The sequence below is a fragment of the Ailuropoda melanoleuca genome, chromosome 1, assembly GCF_002007445.2.
Source record: "Ailuropoda melanoleuca isolate Jingjing chromosome 1, ASM200744v2, whole genome shotgun sequence".
Lineage (NCBI taxonomy): Eukaryota > Metazoa > Chordata > Mammalia > Carnivora > Ursidae > Ailuropoda > Ailuropoda melanoleuca.
In genome coordinates, this window is record NC_048218.1 from 169,273,923 (window position 1) to 169,296,702 (window position 22,780).

Sequence of the window (22,780 nt, forward strand, 5' to 3'; positions counted from 1 at the left end):
TGGCGGCCCCCGCCGCCGCCGCTGCTGCTGCTGCTGCTCTGGGTGACCGGGCAGGCGGCGCCCGTGGCGGGCCTGGGCCTCGACACGGAGCTGCAGATTGAGCGGCGCTCCGTGCCCGACGAGTGCCCGCGCACCGTGCGCAGCGGCGACTTCGTGCGCTACCACTACGTGGGGACGTTCCCCGACGGCCAGAAGTTCGACTCCAGGTACCGCGCCTCGGACGCCCACCCGGGCCTCCGAGGCAGCAGCGCCCGCTCTCCCCCTTCCCTCTCTCCGGACAGGCCTTTCGCTCCCGACGGACCTCCCTCAGCTCCGCCCCGGGAATCCCGCGCTCCTCCCTCTCCCTCCTACCCAAAAGCTCAGCGACCCTAAATCTCTCCGCGGTGGGGTGAGCCTACCTTACGTTCCCCTGGTCCGCCCGCCCGGGAGTGGAGTCTTGGATAGGACCTGGCACAAATCCCGTCCTTCCTGTCCTCCCAGCGCATTCACACAACGCGAAAACTGTGTAAAATGGCCACTCTGCAAATAGACCTCCACCCCAAGAGTAAACGTTGATGTCTGTCTGCCACCTCCCTTTATTGGCCCTTGGGCAGGCCTCTTGAGTCAGATGATGCCTCTCGCAGTAGATGACGAGGATGACGATGATGATAATGATGATGATGAGCAGATGACAGCAGCTGTTAACATTTATGGAGCTATTGCAATGTGCCAGGGTAGCTCTAAGCGCTTTCCGTACAATGAACTCATTCATTGCTTACAACAGATCTTTTACGTAGGTACCATTATTTTGCCAGTGAGGTTACTTGAGGCCACCGAGGCTAAGACACTTGTGGAGTCCTACTGAAAACCCTGATAGTCCAAGGCCAGGGTTTGTGCTTGAAGATACTACGGCCCTTCCTTTTCGGGCACTGGGTGTGGGGTAGTTCAGAGCAGATCACTCAGCTTTGTTCTGGGGCCCTGGGCCGTGCCCAGGATTCTTTTCCTTATCTCCGTCCCAAGATCACAATACCTGTCCCCAGCTTCTCTCCAGTTGAGCTTTAGGGTTGAGAGACCTCTGCTCCAGCCGCAGTCCGCTCTCCTCCCCAAGGCTTTGTTACAAACCCAGGTCTGTGCCTGCACTTCTCCCAGTGAATCACCAGATTAGGCAAAGAGAACTGTTTGTTGAGCATCTGCCCTAGGCTGTGCAGGCTCATTCCAGAAGTTATCTTTTAAAACATACTTGTAGCCTCTTTTGTCTTTTTTGAAATTTCAGACAATGAATATACAACAGCTGTTTAGCATGCAAAGTGGTACATAGGCAAGTGCTTAGAAATGGTCTTTCTTTCTGTTGTTTCAGTTGCTTCTTTTTATTTTTAACAGCTTTACTGAGATATAATTCACATGCCATACAATTCACCCATTTAAGGCATACAATTTGGTGGTTTTTAGTGTATTCATAGATTTGTGCAACCATCACAGCTATCTAATTCTAGAACATTCTCATCACTCCAAAAAAAAAGAAAGGCTGGACCCATTAGTAGTCACTCCCTTCCCCTCCAGCCCTAGGCAACCACTAATCTACTTTCTCTCTATGTGGAATCATATCATTTGTGGTGATTTTATCTGGCTTCTTTCAGTTAGCATAATATTTTCAGGGTTCATCCATGGCGTAGCATATACCAGTATGCCATTCCTTTTTAATGGTTGTATAATATTCCACGGTATGACTGTACTATATTTTGTTTATCCATTCATCAGTTGATGGTCACTTGTATTGCTTAAATTTTTTGGCCAATGAACATTTGTGTACAGGGTTTTGTGTGGATATATACCTAGAAGTGGAATTGCTGGGTTCTATGGTAACTGTGTTTAACTTTTTGAGGAACTGCCAAACTGTTTTCCAATGTGGCTTCACCATTTTATACTCCCACCGGCAATGGATGAGTGGTCCTAGTTCTCCCCATTCTCCCCCAACAACTGTGATTTTCTCTTTTTTGTTCTAGCTATCCTAGTGGGTATGAAGCAGTATCTCATTGTGGTTTTGGTTCACATTTCCCTAATGACTAATGATGCTGAGCATCTTTTTATGTGTTTATTGGCCATTTGTATATCTTCTTTCATTTGCTTCTTTAGTTAGAAAATAAGGAAGAATTTCCTGCTTGTGCTGATGGTAATTAATAATTCCCACTAAAACAAGTCATCTGATACTTTCTACCCTCTAGGCATGGCAGCCACTGTGAGGCAGTGTGGGACAATGGAAGACATTAGAAAGAGGCACTACCATCCCATCAGCAATTGTGTGTGGGGGGCCTGCCCCTGAAGACAGTGTCCTTCCCTGTCCCTACAGCTTATAGTCTGGGCAATTACCTAGTATGATATTTACAGAAAGAATAATAGCACACTTTTGTCTCTCATGTAGAGTTCACACAGTTCTTACCATATCTTTCAATGTATGAATTCATTCAATCTCAAATAAATTCCTTAACCTCACAAGACAATGAAGTAGGTACCTCGACAACAAATGAAGAAACCGAGGCTCAGAAAGTTCAAGTAATTTGCTCAAGGGGCCTGGGTACTAAGTCATAGAGTGAGGTTTTGAACTTAGGCAGCATAGGGCCAGAGTCTATAGTCTGTGGTCCATAAGTCTATGCATGTATATAATGAAAGAAAGGCAAGGAGCCTTGGAAACACACAGGAAGCTCAATTGTATGTTGTGTGGGGTCAGAGAGAGAGAGAGAGAGTGATCGGAATGGAATTCCAGGATTGCAAGATAAGACCTGAAGATGATTAAAATTGACCAGGGCTAGGGTGCCTGGGTGACGCAGGCAGTTAAGTGTCTGAATCTTGGTTTCGGCTCAAGTCCTGATCTAAGTCAGGGTCATGAGATGGAGCCCTGCTGCACCCAGCATGGAGTCGGCTTGAGATTCTCTCTCCCTCTCCCTCTGCCCTTCTTGCTCATGCTCTCTCTCTCTCTAAAATAAATACATAAATCTTAAAAGAAATAAAAAATAAATAACATTGACCAGGGCTGATCTAAGGGGTGAAGGCTGTAGAGGGAAGAAAAGATGAAGCTGGTGGAAGGCAGAGCAAATGCAGAGGCCTGGTCATGGGAGCATTGTGTCAGGGGCCGTGAAAGCTGCTCACCACAGCCTGAGCTGGGAGCGGGAGTGGGGGAGTGACTGACAGGGAAAAGGAGAAGCCAGAGGAGGCTGGACGGGAAGACTGGGCCCAACTTTGAGAGATCTTTTCTGCCTGACTATGGAATTTGGACTTTGTCTAGGACAATGGAAAGCCATTCAAGAATTTTAACCAGGGGGGTGAGGGATCAGACTTTTCTGTGGCTGCAGTGTGGACAGCAGGGTGGAAAGGGCAGGATCCACAGTAGGTGTTTCACTAGTGTGAGTTTTTCTCTAGGGGCTCCATTCCTTTGGGAATTTATGAAGCATTAAGGCACAACTTTGCTATTCCTGCCCGAAGAGCTTAGGGGAGGAGAAATCTAAGGTGTTTGGGGTTCTGGCTGTTGATTTGGAGGTTTTGCCCAGAAGAAAACGGCTGTCACCCGGACCAGAGTCATAAGCCACAAAGGGCTTCTGTTTTCGTAGAGCTTTCTTCCTGCGTCTCTGCTTGGCACTTGGGAGCAGTTAGTATCTTTTCAGCTTATGAGCATTTGTGCTTGCCAGCCCTATAGCCCTTGGCCACTGGTTTGGACATGGTTTCGTTTTATTTCGCAGCCTCTGTGGGCTTGTTAAGATGCCCCCGTGGCTGCTGCTCCAGACCGAAGAAGACAGCAGCTTCCCAGCTAGAGTTTCCAGGGGGCTCCTGCTGGCACTCTCCAGCTCTTGGGAGCTCCTTGTCAGCCACTCCTGATTCAGCGTTTTTAAGCATTCCACAGCCATCCTAGCAATAAGGAAGAAGGGGATGGTCTCTTTCCTTGCTCTGATTTCCTCCTGGTGACTGAAATTCAACATGTTCCTGTTATCTTTAGCAGGCAAAGCCAGCATCTGGTCAGTTCCTTCACAGCCTCCAGGCTTGTCTGCAGACCCTCAAGGTCCCAATATTCAGTATATATTTTTTGCATGCCTACCACATGTTTTGTGTGCCCACCTGTTGGGTGGGATGCTCTAACAGAGTGGTGTTCAAACTGTACCTGCATCACAATCACCTGGAGAGCTTGTCCTACACAGTTCCTGAATCAGTAGGTCTGGGTGGGGCCTGAGAATTTATTTGCATTTCTAAGTTCACTGGTGATGTTTTTGCTTCCGGTCTGAGGACCACACTTTGAGAACTATTGTTCTCAATCAAAGACGTAGTAACATAAGTTAATTTTATATATTAATTTATTAATATAGGCCCGCTTAATTTTATATATTCATTCATTCATTTATTCATTCAACAAATATTTGTTGAGTACCTACTGTTAGCACCTGGTGGGTAATTGAGCAAAGAGGTGTTAAGGCTCGCCCCTTCTGGGGCGCCTGGGTGGCTCAGTCATTAAGCATCTGCCTTTGGCTCAGGTCATGATCCCAGGGTCCTGGGATCGAGCCCCAAATCGGGCTCCCTGCTTAGCAGGGAGCCTGCTTCTCCCTCTCCCACTCCCCCTGCTTGTGTTCCTTCTCTTGCTGTCTTTCTCTCTCTGACAAATAAATAAATAAAATCTTAAAAAACAAAACAAAACAAAAAAACACAAAGTCTTACCCCTTCTGCAGGATTGGTTCTGAGAAGAGCCAGGGAGCTGGGCATCCTTGCAGATGGTGTCACGGTGGACTGGAGAAGTTAAGTGGTGACGAGGAGTCTGGTCAGGTCATGACATGTCTCACTTAGGGAGGTTTTCGAGTGTGAATCTGCACAGCAGCTCCTCCTATGGAAAAGCCATGTGATGAATGGGAAGTTACTGCTTGCATGTTAGCCCCGTGTGGCTCCGCTGACTTTAGGAAAAGAGCCTAACCTCCAGGTAGGTCTTACTAGGGTCTCTTGAGGCCATTCACCTGCAGGGGCACTTGAGAGGCTCAGTTAGTTAAGCATCACTCTTGGTTTTAGCTCTGGTCATGATCTCATGGGTCGTGAGATGGAGCCATGTGTTTGCTCGGGATATTTCCCCCCTCTCTTCCCCACCCTCCTGCCCCACTTGCATTTGTGTTCTTTCTCTCTCAAATAAATAAATAAAATCTTTTTTTTTTTTTAGTAAATAAAATCTTAAAACCCGCTGTCTTTAAAAAACAAACAAACCAGACACTGTGTCAAGACAATGTCATTGCTTTTAATTTTCATTTTCAAAATTCATTTCATAAATTTCAAAGTCATTGTGAGCAACCGTGTATTCATATTGATTATTTAAGTTGGCTATATTTTACTGGCTGAGAACTTGTATAGAATAAAATTTATAGAGATCTAATATTTTAATTTGTGCAAGTTGCTGAAAAAACAAAAATCCACAACAGCTGTGGAATGATTTCACTTTGCTCTGCAGTGTTTTTCTCTTAATGATATTTTAACGTGCCAACTGCTTGAATTTCAGGGTCTGATCCTCTGTGGAGGTGAGAATGGATGTGTTCTTTCTCATTTCCCTCCTCTCCATTCTTAATCCTTCCTCTCTTCTCCCTCACCTTCCCTCTCTCCCTCTGTTGCTGTGTTCATTTTTCCATCTGGTAGCTGATAGACAGTTTGTCAGTTCATTAAGGGCTTGCTTTTTTCCCCTGCCATGGCTCATTAGCAGCTGGTAGAGGTGTTGTTGGGGGAAATAATATTGGGCAAAGGGTCTGGGAAGCCCAGAGTCACCTTTGAGAGCATGTGATGTGGGGAGAGAGGCGGGAGTCAGAAAAGTCAGATTTTTTTTTTCCCTACAAAGAGGAGTGTAGGAACTTGGGGAAGGAATGGGCTTTGGGGACTCTGGGAAGGGAGTACGTTCAGTTTGACATATGTTCTTTTATTTTTATTTATCTATTTTTAATATTTATTTATTTAAGTAATCTCTACACCCAATGTGGGGCTTGATCTCATGACCCCAAGATCAAGAGTTGCATGCTGAGGCAGCCAGATTCCCCATGACATATGTTCTTCTTCTTTTTTTTTTTTTTTTTAAGATTTTATTTATTTAAGAGAGAGAGAATGAGTGAAAGAGAGCACCAGTGAGGGTCAGAAGCAGAGGGAGAGGGACAAGCAGGGAGCCTGACACAGAACTTGATTCCAGGACCCTGGGATCACGCCCTGAGCCGAAGGCAGACACTTAACCGACTGAGCCACCCAGGCGCCCCCCGACATATGTTCTTTTAAAAGTTCATCCTCACTGCAGATTGAAGCCTATGTTTAGAAATAGAGCCACAGTACTTATGCTTCAGGAATGCAGCCACAGGGGTAGTTACTCATCCTGAGGACCATGCTGCAAGATCATGCGTGCTCATGTGTAGACGGTTTAATGACTTGCGTATGATGGGTTTTATGTGATGTCTCCTGTCTTAGTGATCCTTGGGCGGGTAAACTTGAAGAGCATCATCAGGGGATGCTGCAGCCACCTCCCATCACGCCCTTGGGGCAAGAGAAAGTAGAAGCAATCAAAGGGTTTACAGCACTGAATGAGCAGGGGAGAAAAAGTAGCCGAGGGAGAGGAAAGAGGGGTGTTGGATGCGCTAGATGATTTCCATTCGCCTTTCTAGGTCCCCTCTCCTTCTGATCTATTTGCTTTTTGCTCTGTGAGGCTGTATGAACTACATGTACTTAGTATGGGTTATATCAGTGACCCCCTTGTCATCTGGCTTCTGGTTGGGTTCAGCCAGTGGGGCATCAGCAGATCAGAGGGAGGAGGGTGAGATGGAGATATTTGTTCCCTTGGCTCCTTACCTGTAGAGTCTCCACCAAAGTTTGTGTCCCTAGACTGGAGGTCCTAGCTAAGCCTCTGTCAGGTGGCCCTGAACCTTCTCTGTCCCTGGATCCTTCAAGCCCAGGTTTGACAATAGCACTCCCTACTTGTCCCCAGAGATACCACATTGTCCCTGTGTTCTCTGCACCCTGCACACTCTTTTGCAGACAGTCCCTTCATGGAACTTCCCTGGAGCTGCCTAGCTTGGGTGTATCATCTGTTTCTTGCAGGACCTCAACTGGGACATCTGCAAAAGATGTAAATCAGCCAGATACGGGGACCGGCTATATTAAGTGCCTATTCCGGAGCTTGCAGAAACAATTTTCATAACCAGTTCTGGGCTTGGCGCTGCATGTGAACTTGTTCCAGTTGTACTGATCAGCACAGATTTACTCAGAACGACTTTATTTTTCCAGATGGCCAGTTTTAAGCAGGAGATAAAACTAGTCTTGAATTGTTAGTTTCTCACATATGTAAATTATAACTGTTCTTTCAGAAAGGTGTATTTTTGTTTGTTTTTAGCACTTTGCTTAGGCAAGTCAAATGAAGATATGAATACTGCACCGCAACAACAGTTTTTATATACCACCTAGGGGGAGGCCCTGCGCTAGGAGGTGAAGGGTCAGGTCGACCTGGGTTCTAGCTTTTGCCCACTTCGTTAACTTTGTGAGCTTGGGAGATCCTTTCACCTCCAAGGAGCCTGAGTATCAGCACCTGCCTTGAAGTGTCGTGTGACGATTAAATGGGGATAGCAGGTGGAAAAGCTTAGTTTGCCACCGTGCCCGACACATCATAAACACTCTCTAAGTAGTAGTTATTATTAAAAACTCTTATTAAATTTGGGAACTGTATTCGGGTTCCGTGGATGAAAGACTTATTTATAAATGGTTTCCAGCCTGTGCGTTGTCGCTGTTTGCACATGTTCTGTACCTGGGATGTCTTTGAAGCTTCCAGTTTAGGTTCATTATTAATATACACCTACTGGTTGGTGACGGTTCGGGGCCTGGCAAGTCCCCAGCCAAGTGAAATTGAAGAACTGGCATCCCAGGCGGCAGCTGTTGGTCCCTGGAGGTAGAGGGTGGAGGTGTAAAGCTGTCTCGGGCACAAAGCTGACCATGTGTTTTTGTCCTCTGGCTTGCTGACCTGAACTGGGAATCTTGCTCTCTTTTCCCTGACCCTGCGAAAGGAAGGCTATTAAAATGAGTTGTAAAACTAGGAGGAGGAAGAAAAAAAGGGGGCAGGTCTGAGGCAGCTGCCCTGACGGGTGGTGAAGTGGACTGTGCTGCTCTTCCAAGCTGTTTATTAGGGAAAATGAGGAAGTATTTTACCAAAGGAAGGGCAGCACATCCTGATGAGGTAAATTCCAACAGCTTTTTTTTTTTTTTTAAGATTTTTTAAATTTATTTGGGAGAGAGAACATGGGAGGAGGGGCAGAGGGAGAGGGAGAGACAGAATCTCAAGGAGACTCAATGCAGGGCTCCATCCCATGACCCTGAGATCATGACCTGAGCCAGAATCAAGAGTGGGACACAACCACCTGAGTCACCCAGGTGCCTCCCCAACAGTTCTTAATAATTTCTTACATAAATATTACATGATCATTTTTTAAAATTAAGAGAGAATTAAACCACCTGAAATCCCCTACTCATAAATTACCATTGGTAATGTTTTTATGTGTCACCTAGTGAATTTCTTCATACGGACTTACATATGTAAATTCAAAATGGAATTATTTTATACTGTGGCTCTGTAACCTGCACTTGTCTGTTACTAGATATGTCCTTCTGTGCCAGTGGATATAAATCTAGTATTTTTAAATGGCCATAGAGTGTTTTATTATATGACCTTGCCTTAAATGCAATAGTGCATTTAAAATTTGAAATTTCTAAGTTATTTCCAGTGTTTCATTATTATAAACCAAGCCCTATAGTTATTTTCCTAAACACAGTATTTGAAACTCTCTGGGTATCTCTGCTAGGTTTTGTTTTGTTTTTTAAATAGGCAAAATCCATGCCTTGGACTTTTTTATATCCCCCCAAAGCACGTAGCACAGTCTCCTAATAGGCAAACCCTTGTTGGTTGCAGAATTTGACATTAAAGAGGATGAGAGCATGGATGTTGGCCACAAGTTCCATTATTTATCTTCCAACCTAAGGCTATCACCAGTCAGCCTTTAAATCACATGTGTTCGTGATTTCAAGAACATATCAGACTTTCCATTACCTGTAATAATTATAGTAATATTGACATAACTCTGAGGTTTTCCGAGCCCTTTTCAGATTGTAGTATCATATAGATCTTGGGGTGTCTGTTATTGTTACTCCCATTTTGAGGTGGAGGAAACAGTTTAAGAGAGTTTAAGTATCCTTTATGCTACACCATGCTGTATAGACCTAAGGGGAAAAGAAAAGAACAATCAGGTATATATGTTAACTGGAGCATTAGTATCTTATGTTGTTACTTTTAAATACCAATCATGTGGAAATGGAACACACTTGTTTAGTGGAAGTATTGGTAGCTACTTTGCAAAATGATATATATAAGGAGGGTTGCTTATCTAACTAGATTTGCTGGCAATATGCAAAGTAATTAAAAATTCCAACCCTGCGAGTGCCGTTAGTGAAGACATTTCCTGTGCCAGTAACTCCTCTACAGGCCGTGTCTGCTTTCCAGTGACCTCAGTCTGTCCATGGGTACATTTTCACCGGTTGGTTTCACTAAGGGAAGGTTTAACTTATACTCTTCTTCTTCTCTACGTCTTGGGTCTTCAGCTATGACAGAGACTCCACTTTCAACGTGTTTGTGGGAAAAGGACAACTGATTGCAGGCATGGACCAAGCTCTGGTTGGGATGTGTGTAAACGAGAGGCGCTTTGTGAAGATCCCCCCAAAGCTTGCCTATGGAAGTGAAGGAGTTTGTAAGTTTTTGTTCCATGTTTGTAAACACATCTGCAGAAACCACCAGAACGTTTGAAGGATATTCAGTCAGGCAGACCAGAGAATCTGCAGAAGCTTTAAATCAAGGAAAATGAGAAGCAGTGAACACACACACACACACACACACACACACACACAGCTAAAATTTCATCTTTGGTTTATTTCTTCTAGATAAAAAAGAAGTTGTTATTAACACAGGTGTATCGAATGTCTCCCTTGTTGAGAGGAAGACCATTTTTTTCTCATTTCTCGCAATTTTATTTGGAGGAAAGAGGGAGGGAGCATGGCCCATTTTGGAATTGTTCAGTGACCCCCCTTGAACATCTGGGCAGCATCCTAGGTGTTTGTTCGTCTGGCCTGAAAGGCAGCAGCTTCTCAGTGCAAATTCTCTTTAATTTTTAGCTGGTGTGATCCCCCCAGATTCAGTTCTTCATTTTGATGTACTTCTGATGGACATTTGGAATTCTGAAGATCAAGTTCAGGTTCACACTTATTTCACACCCCCCAGTTGCCCTCGGACCATCCAGGTGTCTGATTTTGTAAGGTATCACTACAATGGAACGTTCTTGGATGGGACACTGTTTGATTCAAGGTAGGTGCTGCCATTCAAGGTAATATCGGTGAAGTGCCCCTTAGTTCTTTCTGTCTCACCTGCTTTTTACGCCCATGGAGAAACCAGAAGAGAGACTCTTCAAATTTCCATCAGCACCAACTCCTTTACTCATGGCTTTTGGTTAATGTGTCATGCTCTGTAAAGCCAGAGTCAAAATTTTAATACATTTTACAGAAATGTAAGAACAATTTTATCTAAATTAACAGTGTCTTGGGAGCTCATCATTAAGTGAAGGGCCCTATTTCTATGTAGGTTCATGCATTTTTTGGTCCATCTTTATAGTTTTCCCATGGAAGGAAGAGGGGAAGGCTGAATGTTTATGAAGCTATAGACAAGTGCAAGGAGTAAGGTGCTAAGCTAGAGAACAGCAAACCCTTAGGGCTTTCCTGTCGTTATAGTGTATTTGGTTAGATAGAGTAGCAGTCCTATTTTTGTGAATCACTGTAATTTACTTACATGATTTTCATTTTTTCTAACTTTGAGGACTAATGCTGTCTTTGGGAACAAAGATCCAAAAATGCCTGTTGTCAGGGATGGGTATAGTTTCACAATTTAGCTGATAATTTGGTACCTAAAACCTTATGGAAGAATGAGTTGGAAACACCCTCAATAGCATGGAACTTTCCCTCTTTCTCATTGGTTTTCAGTCATAATCGCATGAAAACATATGATACATATGTGGGCATTGGCTGGCTGATTCCTGGAATGGATAAAGGGCTGTTGGGGATGTGTGTGGGGGAAAAGCGCATCATCACCATACCTCCTTTTCTGGCCTATGGAGAAGATGGAGATGGTAAGTCTTTCTCATTCTTAAAGCTTCTCTCATCTGTGCTTGGGTTTTTTTTTTTTTTTAAGATTTTATTTATTTATGTATTTAATTTTTAGGTTTTTATTTTATTATTTATTTATTTGTTTGTTTTTATTTATTTGACAGAGTGATAGAGAGCACAAGTAGGCAGAGCTGCAGAGGGAGAGGCAGAGGCAGGCTCCCCGCAGAGCAGGGAGCCTGATGCGGGGCTAGATACCAGGACCCTGGGACCACGACCTGAGCCGAAGGCAGATGCTTAACTGACTGAGCCACCCAGGCGCCCCTATTTATTTATTTTTTAATATTTTGTGTATTTATTTGAGAGAGAGAGGGCGAGAGAGCACAAGCAGGCGGTGCTGCAGAGGGAGAGGGAGAAGCAAACTCCCTGCTGAGCAGGAAGCCTGACTCAGGGCTCGATCCCAAGACCCTGGGATCATGACCTGAACCTAAGGCAGAACTTAACCCAATGAGCCATCCAGGCACCCCTAAAGAATTTATTTTTAAGTAATCTCTATACCCAGTGTGGGGCCCCCACTCACAACCCTAAGATCAAGAGTCGTGTGCTCTTCCGACTAAGCCAGCCAGGTGCCCCTCATCTGTCCTTATTTTTATTGCTGTGATTAATTCAACTTAGCACATGAAACCTGCCAGACCTTTTGGTCTAGACTTGCACTGTCCAACAGAGTAGCCACTAGCAACATAAGGCTATTTGTAGCTAAATTTAAAATAAATTAAAATTAAGTAAAATCTAAAATTCTGTGCCTTAACCACACTGCCACATTTCATGTACTTCAGAGCCATATGTTGCTGAGGGCTACTATCCTGGGCAGTGCAGATACAGAGCATTTCCATCACTGTAGAAAGTTCTGTTGGGCAGTGCTAGTCTGAATCATCTACTGTCTCATCACTGAATTGTGGAAACTTCCACTTATTCGTGGTCATTGGCATTCATAAGTAAAGCATCTGCCACTACCTCATAAGCTGTAACCTTGGGCACCAGCCTCTCCAGCCTGCATTTTCCCATCTGTGAAATGAGATTTGAACTAGAAAGTCCAAAGGTTGCAGATCTCAAGTTAGAAATTTAGTATATGATGCCAGAATTGCCATTTCCCCCCCTGATTTGTACCCCCGCGGTGGGTTTTACCTGTGACATTCGTTCCCTGTGGACAGATGCAAAGCATCATGTTAGAAAAAACATGAATTCGAACTAGTGTCCTTTTTGAAAGGCGAAAACAGAATATTGGCTGGTAAATGGAATTTCGCAGTTACTCCTATTTTAATTTCAGGGATATTTAATCACACTGACAGGCTAACACAGCAAAGAGAACCTCCTGGCATTTAAACAAGCAGATATATGTCGTTAAGAATTGAACTGCAAACATGACGCATTTAAAAAGTTTGCTGACTGTGGTACCTGACTTAGAGTAGCCCTAACATAATGTTCCAAGCTCTGTTTCCTGGCTCTGTATGTCTACAGAGCAGGAGGAGAGAGGAGGAAGTGGAGCTCAGCCTTGGACCCTGTCCACCTCCTCTTTCATTCCTGGGGATCTGCAGACAGTCCCTTCAAAAAGCAGGCGTGGGGATTCCTTGCTAAAAGAAAAATAAAATTTGAAAACAACCGCTGTAAATATGCCTCAATTCTCCCCTCCCCAAGACATGTTGTTGTTCTGATTGATACTCGAGTGGTCTCATCCTTAGCCTGTGGAAGTTCATTTCCCTTGGCTCTCAAATCCTTTCGACGTCATCCAGATGCACACATCATACATAGTAAAACCAGATGGCTGGCCTAATTTGAGGAGTATTATTTATTTATTTTAAATAAATAATACATTAAATATTTAAAATAGTTCATTTGAAGTAGTTATTATTTAATACTTTAATACTGTGCTCAGCTATCCAGGTATAACTTTATTGATTTCTTTATTTATCTGTCTATCTATTTATCTATCTATCTATCTTTCTATCTATTTATTTATTTATTTATTTTAGAGAGGGTGGGGAGGGGCAGAGGGAGAGGGAGAGGGAGAGAGAGAATCTTAAGAACGCTCCATACCCAGTGTGGAGTCTGACTCAGGGCTTGATCTCACAACTCTGAGATCATGACCTGAGCCAGAATCAAGAGTCATACATTTAACTGACTGAGCCACCCAGCTGCCCAGGTATAAGTTTAAATAGGTGAATTGTGTGGTATGGAAATTATATCTTGATAAAGTTGTTATTAAAAAATGAAATATTCAATTAGTACCTGATACTGCTAGAAAAATTTAAACTCTAGAGTTAATCTTAAGGCTTTCTTTCTTCTCCTAAATTAAAAAATACAGAAAAGTCCAAAAGATTCATATTCTGTCACACACACCCCCATACACACACTTCGGGCATTGGCCACACCTTACATTCCAGAGGCTGACTCAGCAGCCACTTTCAGCAGATTTCATTATCCCCTGAGGGGAAGGAGCAGGGGTGGGCCGTGCCGAAGAACCAATTGAAGGAGCTCAGGCTTGGTGTGTTGTGCCGTTCACTTGCCCAGGCCTACTCCTTTGCAAGGTGTTACAGATGGCAAGTGTTGAGGTAGGTGGTTTGTCAGTTAACTTCCTGTATCGCAAAGTGTGGGACTGAGCTATTTATTGGTTGATGTTGATCTTTGCTTGATGAGCTAGCACCCAATAATCTCTTCATGTAGTTTATCATTTTGCAGATATTCACGAGGTCCCCACTCTCGGGAGCATCCAAAAGAAGCAGTACCATCCAGAAGTGAGACAGAAGCAATTTGAGCATTTATATTTTGCATTGTGGGTGCCATTTTTCCCCCTCTTAGGTAGCTTCAAGTTTATTTATATCTCTATTGGGATGAACTTAATAAATTGAATTTTGCATTTTGCCTCTTCCAAAAATGGGCTGTTGTTTCCAAAGAACAAGTCTGTGTAGTATTCTGTAGAACCAGGTCTAAAGTTTAGAATTTGCGCCTTTAATGTCTGATTTGCATCTGTACACAAACAGAAACCCACAGAGGCATGTATTTGGGTTTGCATGTGGGTGCATAACCACCCACACAGAGCCTTGATTTGTCAGCACAAGCATGGAAAATTTGGGTGTTACGGTTGTAGTAGTCTTGCATGTCATTAATATTGGTCTGCTCCTTTTCCTGAAGAAGTCAGGCTTCAAATTATACCCACCGGCACATGGTTGGGCACCGTGGACACAATGGTGACAGAACATAGTTGGACACTAGGGGGGACCACCCAACATGTGAAAGAACATTTATTTCCTTGTCTTGGAAACTTCAAGGAATGAATAACACCAACACAATGGGAGTTCATTTGTAGTTAAAAGTACTTCCTAGGGATGCCTGGGTGGCTCAGCGTCTGCCTTCGGCTCAGGTCATGATACCAGGTCCTGGGATCGAGTCCGCATCAGGCTCCTTGCTCAGCAGGGAGCCTGCTTCTCCCTCTGCCTGCTACTCCCCCTGCTTGTACTCTCTCTCTCTATCTCTGACAAATAAATAAGTAAAATCATTTTTTATAATAATATTTTTTATTATGTTAGTCACCATACGGTAAATAAAATCTTAAAAAAAAAAAAGTACTTCCCAAATCTTGTGTCCTGATTGCATCATCTTCCTCCGTTCTACTCTAGGGAAAGACATTCCTGGACAGGCGTCACTGGTATTTGATGTTGCATTACTGGACCTCCATAACCCCAAGGATGGCATTTCCATTGAGAATAAGGTGGTCCCAGAAAACTGTGAGCGGCGAAGTCAAAGTGGGGACTTTCTCAGGTATCATTACAATGGCACCCTTCTGGATGGCACCTTCTTTGATTCCAGGTAAGGAAACAACTGGAGCCTTCACTCATCAGACCGTCTTATTAAATATAGTCTACCTCTGGCTGGACCATGATCTGACTACACTGTCAATGCTGATTTGTAGTATTTTCATCTCCAACATAGGTTTGTTTTCTGACATTGAATTCCTTCAGAGGCTGTTAGAAAGGTCTCCTTCTTGGGGCCTGTGGGATATAAGTCTATAGGAAAACAGGAGAGACGCAGCCTACACTCTCACCATCCCCCATACTGTGCTCGACTATCCAAGTATGAAGCCAGCTATGGGATCCAGAATGGGAAGTGGCCAGAACTGAGGTCCGAGTGGTAGCATGAGAAGAGAACAGAGTTGGTGCTAGGAAACGTGGGTTCTTGTCCCGGTGTGTGGTGACTTTGGACAGCATTTGACCTCCCTGAACTTCAGTGTTTTTTGTGGGTTTTTTTTTTTTTCTTATTTTTATTTGAGAGAGAGAGAGAGAGTGAGCATAGCAGGGGGGGAAGGGCAGAGAGAGAGGGAGAAGCAGACTCCCTACAGAGTAGGGAGCCAGACATGGGGCTCGATCCCAAGACCCTGAGATCATGACCTGAGCTGAAGGCAGACGCTTAACTGACTGAGCCACTCAGACCCCCTGAATTTCAGTGTTTCCCCCCCATAATTAGTACCTTTCTCAGAGATGATTAAAGAGATAAGGTATGTAAGAGTGCTCTGTGAACTTCAAAGGCTACTGTGCGCTCTCAGCTTCCTTCCTGATGCTGCAGAGGCTAGTTACCATGCCTCTGTTGTTATTCACAGTCCTGCTTTGCTTATGAGGCTTGCTTGCCCGTGTGCAGGTGGCTGGAGCAGGCAGCAGGCAGCTTGCTGTGTCTTGCTCTTTCAAGTGGCATGAGCTCTTTGGAAACCACCTTTCAGCTTCCTGTGGAGCGAACAGGTAGTGACAGCAATCTGCCTGTCTCTCTGAGGCCGTAGACTTCTGATTTCTTCTGTCATCCAAAAACAGTACAGAAGAATTTTTATATGGTATTATTTTATTTGAATGATGAATCTTTCCTATTCTTAGGGTCTCTTACAATTTTCATTTGATTTTAGGGGAAAAAGTAATAGTCACATGCTTCAAAATTAAAACTAAGTGTGTATTAAGAGATGTCCTCTTACACACCCTGCCTACCTCACATCTCCCTCTCTCCTAGGTACTTGGAATTAACTACTTTTATCTATCTATCTATCTATCTATCTATCTATCTATCTATCTATCTATCTACCTACCTACCTATCTACCTACCTACCTACCTACCTACCTACCTACCTACCTACCTACCTATGCGTTACACCCAGTGTGGGGCTTGAACTCATGACCCTGAGATCAAGAGTTGCACACTCCACTGATGGAACCAGCAAGGCACCCCTAAAATTAATCACTTTTATTAAAGTGATTTTTAAAAATTTTTCCACTGTGTGGGTTTTTTTCTAATGCAGATATAAACAACTTTAGATGTTATCTTATTTTCTCCCCTTTATAGTATATATAGCATACACTACTCTGCCTCTTGCTTTTTTTCTTCCTTGGATTTTTTCCATATTAATATATATAGAGACAGCTCAGGTCTTGATCTCAGGGTTGTGAGTTCAAGCCCCCATTGGGCTCTGTGCTGGGTGTGGTTCCTATTTAATAAAAAATACATATATATGTGTATATATACACACACACACACAGAGGGAGAGAAATTATTTATTTTTTATGTCTGTATAGTTTTTCATTGGGTGAATATTCCAAATTTATTTAACCATTTCTCTATTGGTGAATATTTGAGTTGTCTTTATTCTTTTTCTATTACAGAAAACATTAAGTGTATGTGTGTTGTTACTTGTGAGCTTAGTTCTGTCCTATATTCCCTGGAATTCTATTAATTAAATTAATTAAGTTAAAATTTAAAAAATCTATTATTTAAAAGATCATTTTTTCTAGTGTATACCAGGTTTCTTTCCATATTAAAGGAACCACGGAGTGCCTGAGTGGCTCAGTCGGTTGAGTGTCTGACTCTTGATTTCAGCTCAGGTCATGATCTTAGGGTTGTGAGATTATGGCCCAAGTCAGGCTCTGTGCTCAGTGGGGAGTCTGCTTGAAATTCTCTCTTTCCTTCTCCCTCTGCCCCTTCCCCTGCCTTCTCTCTCTCTCAATAAATGAGTAAATCTAAAAAAAAGTAAAGAAACCATAATTTTATTAGGTTTTAAAAAACTTTCCATTTTAGTGCATTGGGATCTAGTCCATCCTGATAGCTATGTAATATTCTATTATATGGATTTGTCTTAATTTAGGTAATCAATCGCAGCTATGTTCTACCTTTTTTAAAATTTAAGTATAGTTGATATACAGAATTATATTAGCTTCAGGTGTAAAACATAGTGATTTAACACTTCTACAAATTGCTCAGTGCTCATCATGGTACGAGTAGTCATGATATGTTGTTTTCTGCCTTTCGACATACTAAGTGGGGCCGCAGTAATTATTTTTGCAGCTAAATCTAAATATGTAAGATTGCTTCTTTGGGACAGATTTCTTTTCTTTTCTTTTCTTTTCTTTTCTTTTCTTTTCTTTTCTTTTCTTTTCTTTCCTTTCCTTTCCTTTCCTTTCCTTTCCTTTCCTTTTCTTTTCTTTTCTTTTCTTTTCTTTTCTTTTCTTTTCTTTTTTTTAAAATTTGTTTGAAGAGATAGAGACAGCCAGCGAGAGAGGGAACACAAGCAGGGGGAGTGGGAGAGGAAGAAGCAGGCTCATAGCGGAGGAGCCTGAAGTGGGACTCGATCCCAGAACGATGGGATCNGGGCTCCATCCCAGAACGCCGGGATTACGGCCCTGAGCCGAAGGCAGACGCTTAACAACTGCGCCACCCAGGCGCCCCTGGGACAGATTTCTAGAAGAATCTCTGGGTCAAAGGTTACGTGTATTTTTATAGATTTTGATATACACAACGAAGTTGTCCTCAGGGAATATTTTATTCCCGATCACTGTGTAAAAGTGCTCCATTCCCTCAAACTCGGTAACACTGAGAATCATTTTTAAATTATCTTTGCCAATTTATAGGAAAAAAATGGAACCTTATAGTTTTAATCTGAATTTCTTGATTGCTATTGAGGTTGAAATTGTTTCAAATGTTTATTTCTAGACCATTTGGATATCTTCTTTTGTGATTTATCTGTATCTTTTGCCTGTTTTTATGTTGTCGAAAGCATATTCTGAGTTTATTCACATTTTTATTTTGGTTATTGTGATTTTGGGCCTATTTAAATGTACACTTTTTATGTTGTTAAATGCATTTACCTTCTCCTTTATGGTTTCCTTTATTCTTATACAAATTCTTATATTTTCTGTCTTTGCACTGCTTAGTGTCCCCTTTATAAGGGACTCCATCTGGCAGGTGTCCTCCTCTCCCCTGAATGCCTGGTGGTAGGCTCTTCTCTGCCGATGATGTCCAAGTACCGGCCAGAGAGCTAGTAACCTGAGGAAGGTGAGAGGCTGGCTCATGGCGAGAGGATGCTAGGAAGCCAAGCCTGCCTCCCTTGGCTATGTTCTCATCCTGGCCTTCCTGGCCCGTGTGAGGGGCTGAGGTCTGGAACTCCACCATGTGGGGAAAATGGTATTGCTCCATAGCCTCTTCTGGCAGGCTATGTAGATGATTGGCTTCCTGGGTGAGGAGAATCATCTGTTATTGTCATTTTCATGGTCGTTGGCTTTGTGTGTGGTCGCTGAGGGCTACTGAGAAGGGAGAGCCCCTCACAGCTCAGTCTTTTCATCCCCCTGGCCCCACTCGGCTGGCCATTCTCTCTGAGGTGGTCATCCTTTGGCCGTGTTTGAGGTAATGGTGGAACGGACTGGCTCTTTCAGGACAGGCTTTTTGCCACATGAGTACAGATCACTGTGGTTCAGACTTTGGTAGTAGACGTGGCATATGAAGTTTTATTATTTTATTCTAGAAACATCTGGCTTTGGGGAGTTGATTCCTGTCCTCACCAAACTCACAGAAATCGGATTCAGTTGGCAGTTTATACAAAGCCTGGATGTCTCCACTGAGCAGAATGCTTGGGCCTTCTGCCAGTGGCACTTGGGAAACCCAAGTATAACTCACCAGAAGGTGGCTTGGTGAGCAGGGATTATAGTAGGAAGAGTTCATCCAGGCTCTGGTTGGAACTGCAGAGTTGAATTGCGTTATTTTTTCTGTATATGTGTTACTTTTCTGGCAATCCGAATATTCATGTCTCATATCTACAGATATTCTCTTCTTTAGATAGTGGAGACATTGTCCCTGTGATACATTCTTAGTTTCTAATAAGGGCCACCCTGGATGCTTTTTTCATTAACTTGATACAGTTACCAAGCACAGTAGCTGCATGTCTGTGTGGTTGCTTCTTGTCACGTGCATCCCATCCATGACCTGACTGAACAGAGGGTTGGAGGGCTTGTTTCTGGGAGTGTGTTTGTACAGCTGGTCCCACTCTGTGTGTGAATTCTTGGGAATGTGGGTTCTCGGGAGCGTGTTTCCAGGCCGTGTCCTCACATTCTAAGTTTCAGCCTATTCCAGGGTCTGGGGTGCTCTGCCTTCTTGTTGCCTCTTGGTGCCGACGAACGTACCCAGCTGCTGCGGTTTCGCTTGTGAGGAACCTCTTTCTTTCCTTCTTTTCTAGCTACTCAAGGAACCGCACCTTTGACACGTACATTGGGCAGGGCTACGTGATTGCTGGTATGGATGAAGGTCTACTTGGTGTTTGCATTGGAGAGAAGCGAAGGATTGTGGTTCCCCCTCACCTCGGCTATGGAGAGGAAGGAAGAGGTGAGTGCTGGCTCCTCACAGACAGTCAGGGCTTCTTGAGAGCCAAAATGTGGAAGCTGAAGTCCCACTAAAGACTTGAATGTCCAAATAGCTTTGGTTTCTAGAGATGGTCTATTCTTTCCTCTTGTCTCTGCTGCCCATATTCCTCTTCGAAAATTCTTAGATCTACGCCAAAGTTGAAAGAACTGTGAGATGAAATCTTAGAGTCATCAACTGTTAACATCTTGCTGTGTTTATTTTCTCTCTCTAATTACATTTTTTTGTTTTTTGCTGTTGTTGAGCCATTTGAACTTATATTGGAAATCTCCTTTTTCGTTTTTGTTTTTTATTTTTTTTTTATTTTGCTGTTGTTGAGCCATTTGAACTTATATTGGAAATCTCCTTTTTCGTTTTTGTTTTTTATTTTTTTTATATTTTTATTTTTTATTTTTTAAAGATTTTATTTATTTATTCGACAGAGATAGAGACAGCCAGCGAGAGAGGGAACACAAGCAGGGGGAGTGGGAGAGGAAGAAGCAGGCTCATAGCAGAGGAGCCTGATGTGGGGCTCGATCCCATAACGCCGGGATCACGCCCTGAGCCGAAGGCAGACACTTAACCGCTGTGCCACCCAGGCGCCCCTCGTTTTTGTTTTTTTAACAGTTTTACTAAGGTATAATTTATATGCCATAAAATTTACCCATTTTAAGTGTAAAATTCAGTGACTTCTAAAGATTTATTTATTTTAAAGAGAAAGCATATGCTGGGGGGGGCAGAGGGAGAGAGAGTCTCGAGCAGACTCCATCCGTGCTGGACACAGATGCCAACACAGGGCTCGATCTCATGACCCTGAGATCGTGACCTGAGCTGAAACCAAGAGTCGGATGCTTAACTGAGTACGCCACCCAGGCATCCCCAATTCAGTGATTTTTAGTAAGTGTAGTGAGTTGGGTAACCATCAGCCTAACCCAATTTTAGAACACTTTGTCACTCTAATAGCAAACCCCCTTTTATTTTATTTATTTTTTAAAGATTTTATTTATTTATTTGTCAGAGAGAAAGAGCACGAGCAAGGGGAGCGGCAGGCAGAGGGAGAAGCAGGCTCCCCACTGAGCAGGGAACCTGATGTGGGACTTGATCCCAGGACCCTGGGATCGTGACCTGAGCCGAAGGCAGATGCTTAACCGACTGAGCCACTCAGGGGTCCCAGCAAACCCCCTTTTAAACATTATACAAATGATATGTATTGACTTTAGAAAAAAGAAAATACAGATAACAAAAGAAAAAATCTCCCATAATCCCACCATACAGGAATAAACACTGTAATGTGGTAGGTGAAATAGTGGTCCCAAAAGATGTCCCCATCCTATCCCCAGAACCTGTGAATATGTTACCTTACATAGTGGAAGGGATTTTGCAGATGTGATTAAGGTGAGGATCTTGAGATGGGGAGATTATTCTGGATCATCCAGGTGGCCTTGATGTACTTGCAAGAGCCTTCGTAAGAGGGAAGCAGGAGGTCAGAGAGAGGAGAAAATGCTCAGCTGCTGGGTTGGAAGTTGGAGGAAGGGGCCACAGGTCAAGGAATGAGGGCACAGGAAGCTGGAAAAGGCGAGGAAAGAGATTCTCCCCTGAAGCCTCCAAAAGGAACGCATCCCTGCCAACACCTTGAATCCAGACTTTGGACCTTCCGGAGTTATGAGAATACATCTGCATTGCTTTAAGCCACCAAATTTGTGGAAAGTTCTTTTTTTTTTTTTTTTTTTAAGATTTTATTTATTTATTTGACAGAGATAGAGACAGCCAGCGAGAGAGGGAACACAAGCAGGGGGAGTGGGAGAGGAAGAAGCAGGCTCATAGCAGAGGAGCCTGATGTGGGGCTCGATCCCGGAACGCCGGGATCACACCCTGAGCCGAAGGCAGACGCTTAACCGCTGTGCCACCCAGGCGCCCCCATGAAATTTCTGATTTATGAAGCCATACCAGGTCACAGCTTAAGGCATATTCAACAGGCCTTGCTTCATGTCCTGTTTGTTTCTTTGCTTCATGCTCCGTTGTTTTGTGTCATGTAAACTTCTACTCAGATACATACAGAAATAGGCAAATACTTTCTGAGTATTCATGTTTCTGTTAAGCCCTCAGGATTAATCCTTCGTTTCTCTAAAAATAATATATTGATGGAAAACATTTGCTTAAATTATTTTTTTCCTTTTGGCTCTCTATCAAGTATGAGACAGAGCTCTGCAAAGAATTATATAAGGCTCTGGGAAACATCTGAAGGCTCATAAATTCTGTGGGTATGAGGCTGCTTCATCCCAAAGCATGGGTTGTTGTGGGGGCAGGGACTCTGACAAGTACCACCCAGGTGCTCTTGCACAGGGGCGGGGGTGGGGGGCACCTCTGTCTTCTTTGGATTAGCATCTCCCTGGCCTCTTTGTGGGGTTTGCATAGGACCTAATGGGAATCCCTCAGGGACTGACCCCAGAAGCGTGTCAGGACATGGAGGACATACCACGGGGCCAAGCACATAGTAAACATTCAATAAGTATTTGGGGAAGGAATGAAATGCTGGGCTCTCCATGGGGTTCTCCAGCTCCATTCTTGGCATTTCATTTTGTTGAGGCCATTTTTCCCTGCCGAGTTGGTGGAAGGGAGGGAGTAGGCCTTCTGGAAAGGCTCTGGCCCTCTCTGCTGTCTACTCTGTTCCACAGGGTCACCTCTGAAATTAGGATGCTTGGCTGTGTTTGCAGCCCTGAAGGGGAGAATGGATTCTGTCTGAGGGGTTGTGGAAGCATTGCTTCCTCGTTTTCTGTTCCCTAACTTCCAGATTACCTTCTAAGCACTCTTAGTTTGGGAACATAGGATTATCATGAGAATTAAATGAATTAATGCATAGAAACTAGCACTTAGAAGTATGCTTAGTACTTAATAAGCATCCACTGTGTGTGTGTGTGTGTGTGTGTGTGTGTGTGAG

General features: G+C 43.6%; 1 protein-coding gene across 1 annotated transcript in view; it reads left to right on the forward strand.

Moving 5' to 3' along the window:
* FKBP9 (FKBP prolyl isomerase 9) overlaps positions 1-22,780 on the forward strand; it is a gene marked incomplete at its 5' end in the record, with an annotated part of 34,330 nt that continues 11,550 nt past the window's right edge. The window contains 6 exons of the mRNA XM_011228236.3: positions 1-206; positions 9,604-9,749; positions 10,171-10,360; positions 11,029-11,174; positions 14,823-15,012; positions 19,682-19,827. Coding sequence (XP_011226538.3) covers positions 1-206; positions 9,604-9,749; positions 10,171-10,360; positions 11,029-11,174; positions 14,823-15,012; positions 19,682-19,827 — 1,024 coding nt within the window. The remainder of the gene's footprint in view (positions 207-9,603; positions 9,750-10,170; positions 10,361-11,028; positions 11,175-14,822; positions 15,013-19,681; positions 19,828-22,780) is intronic.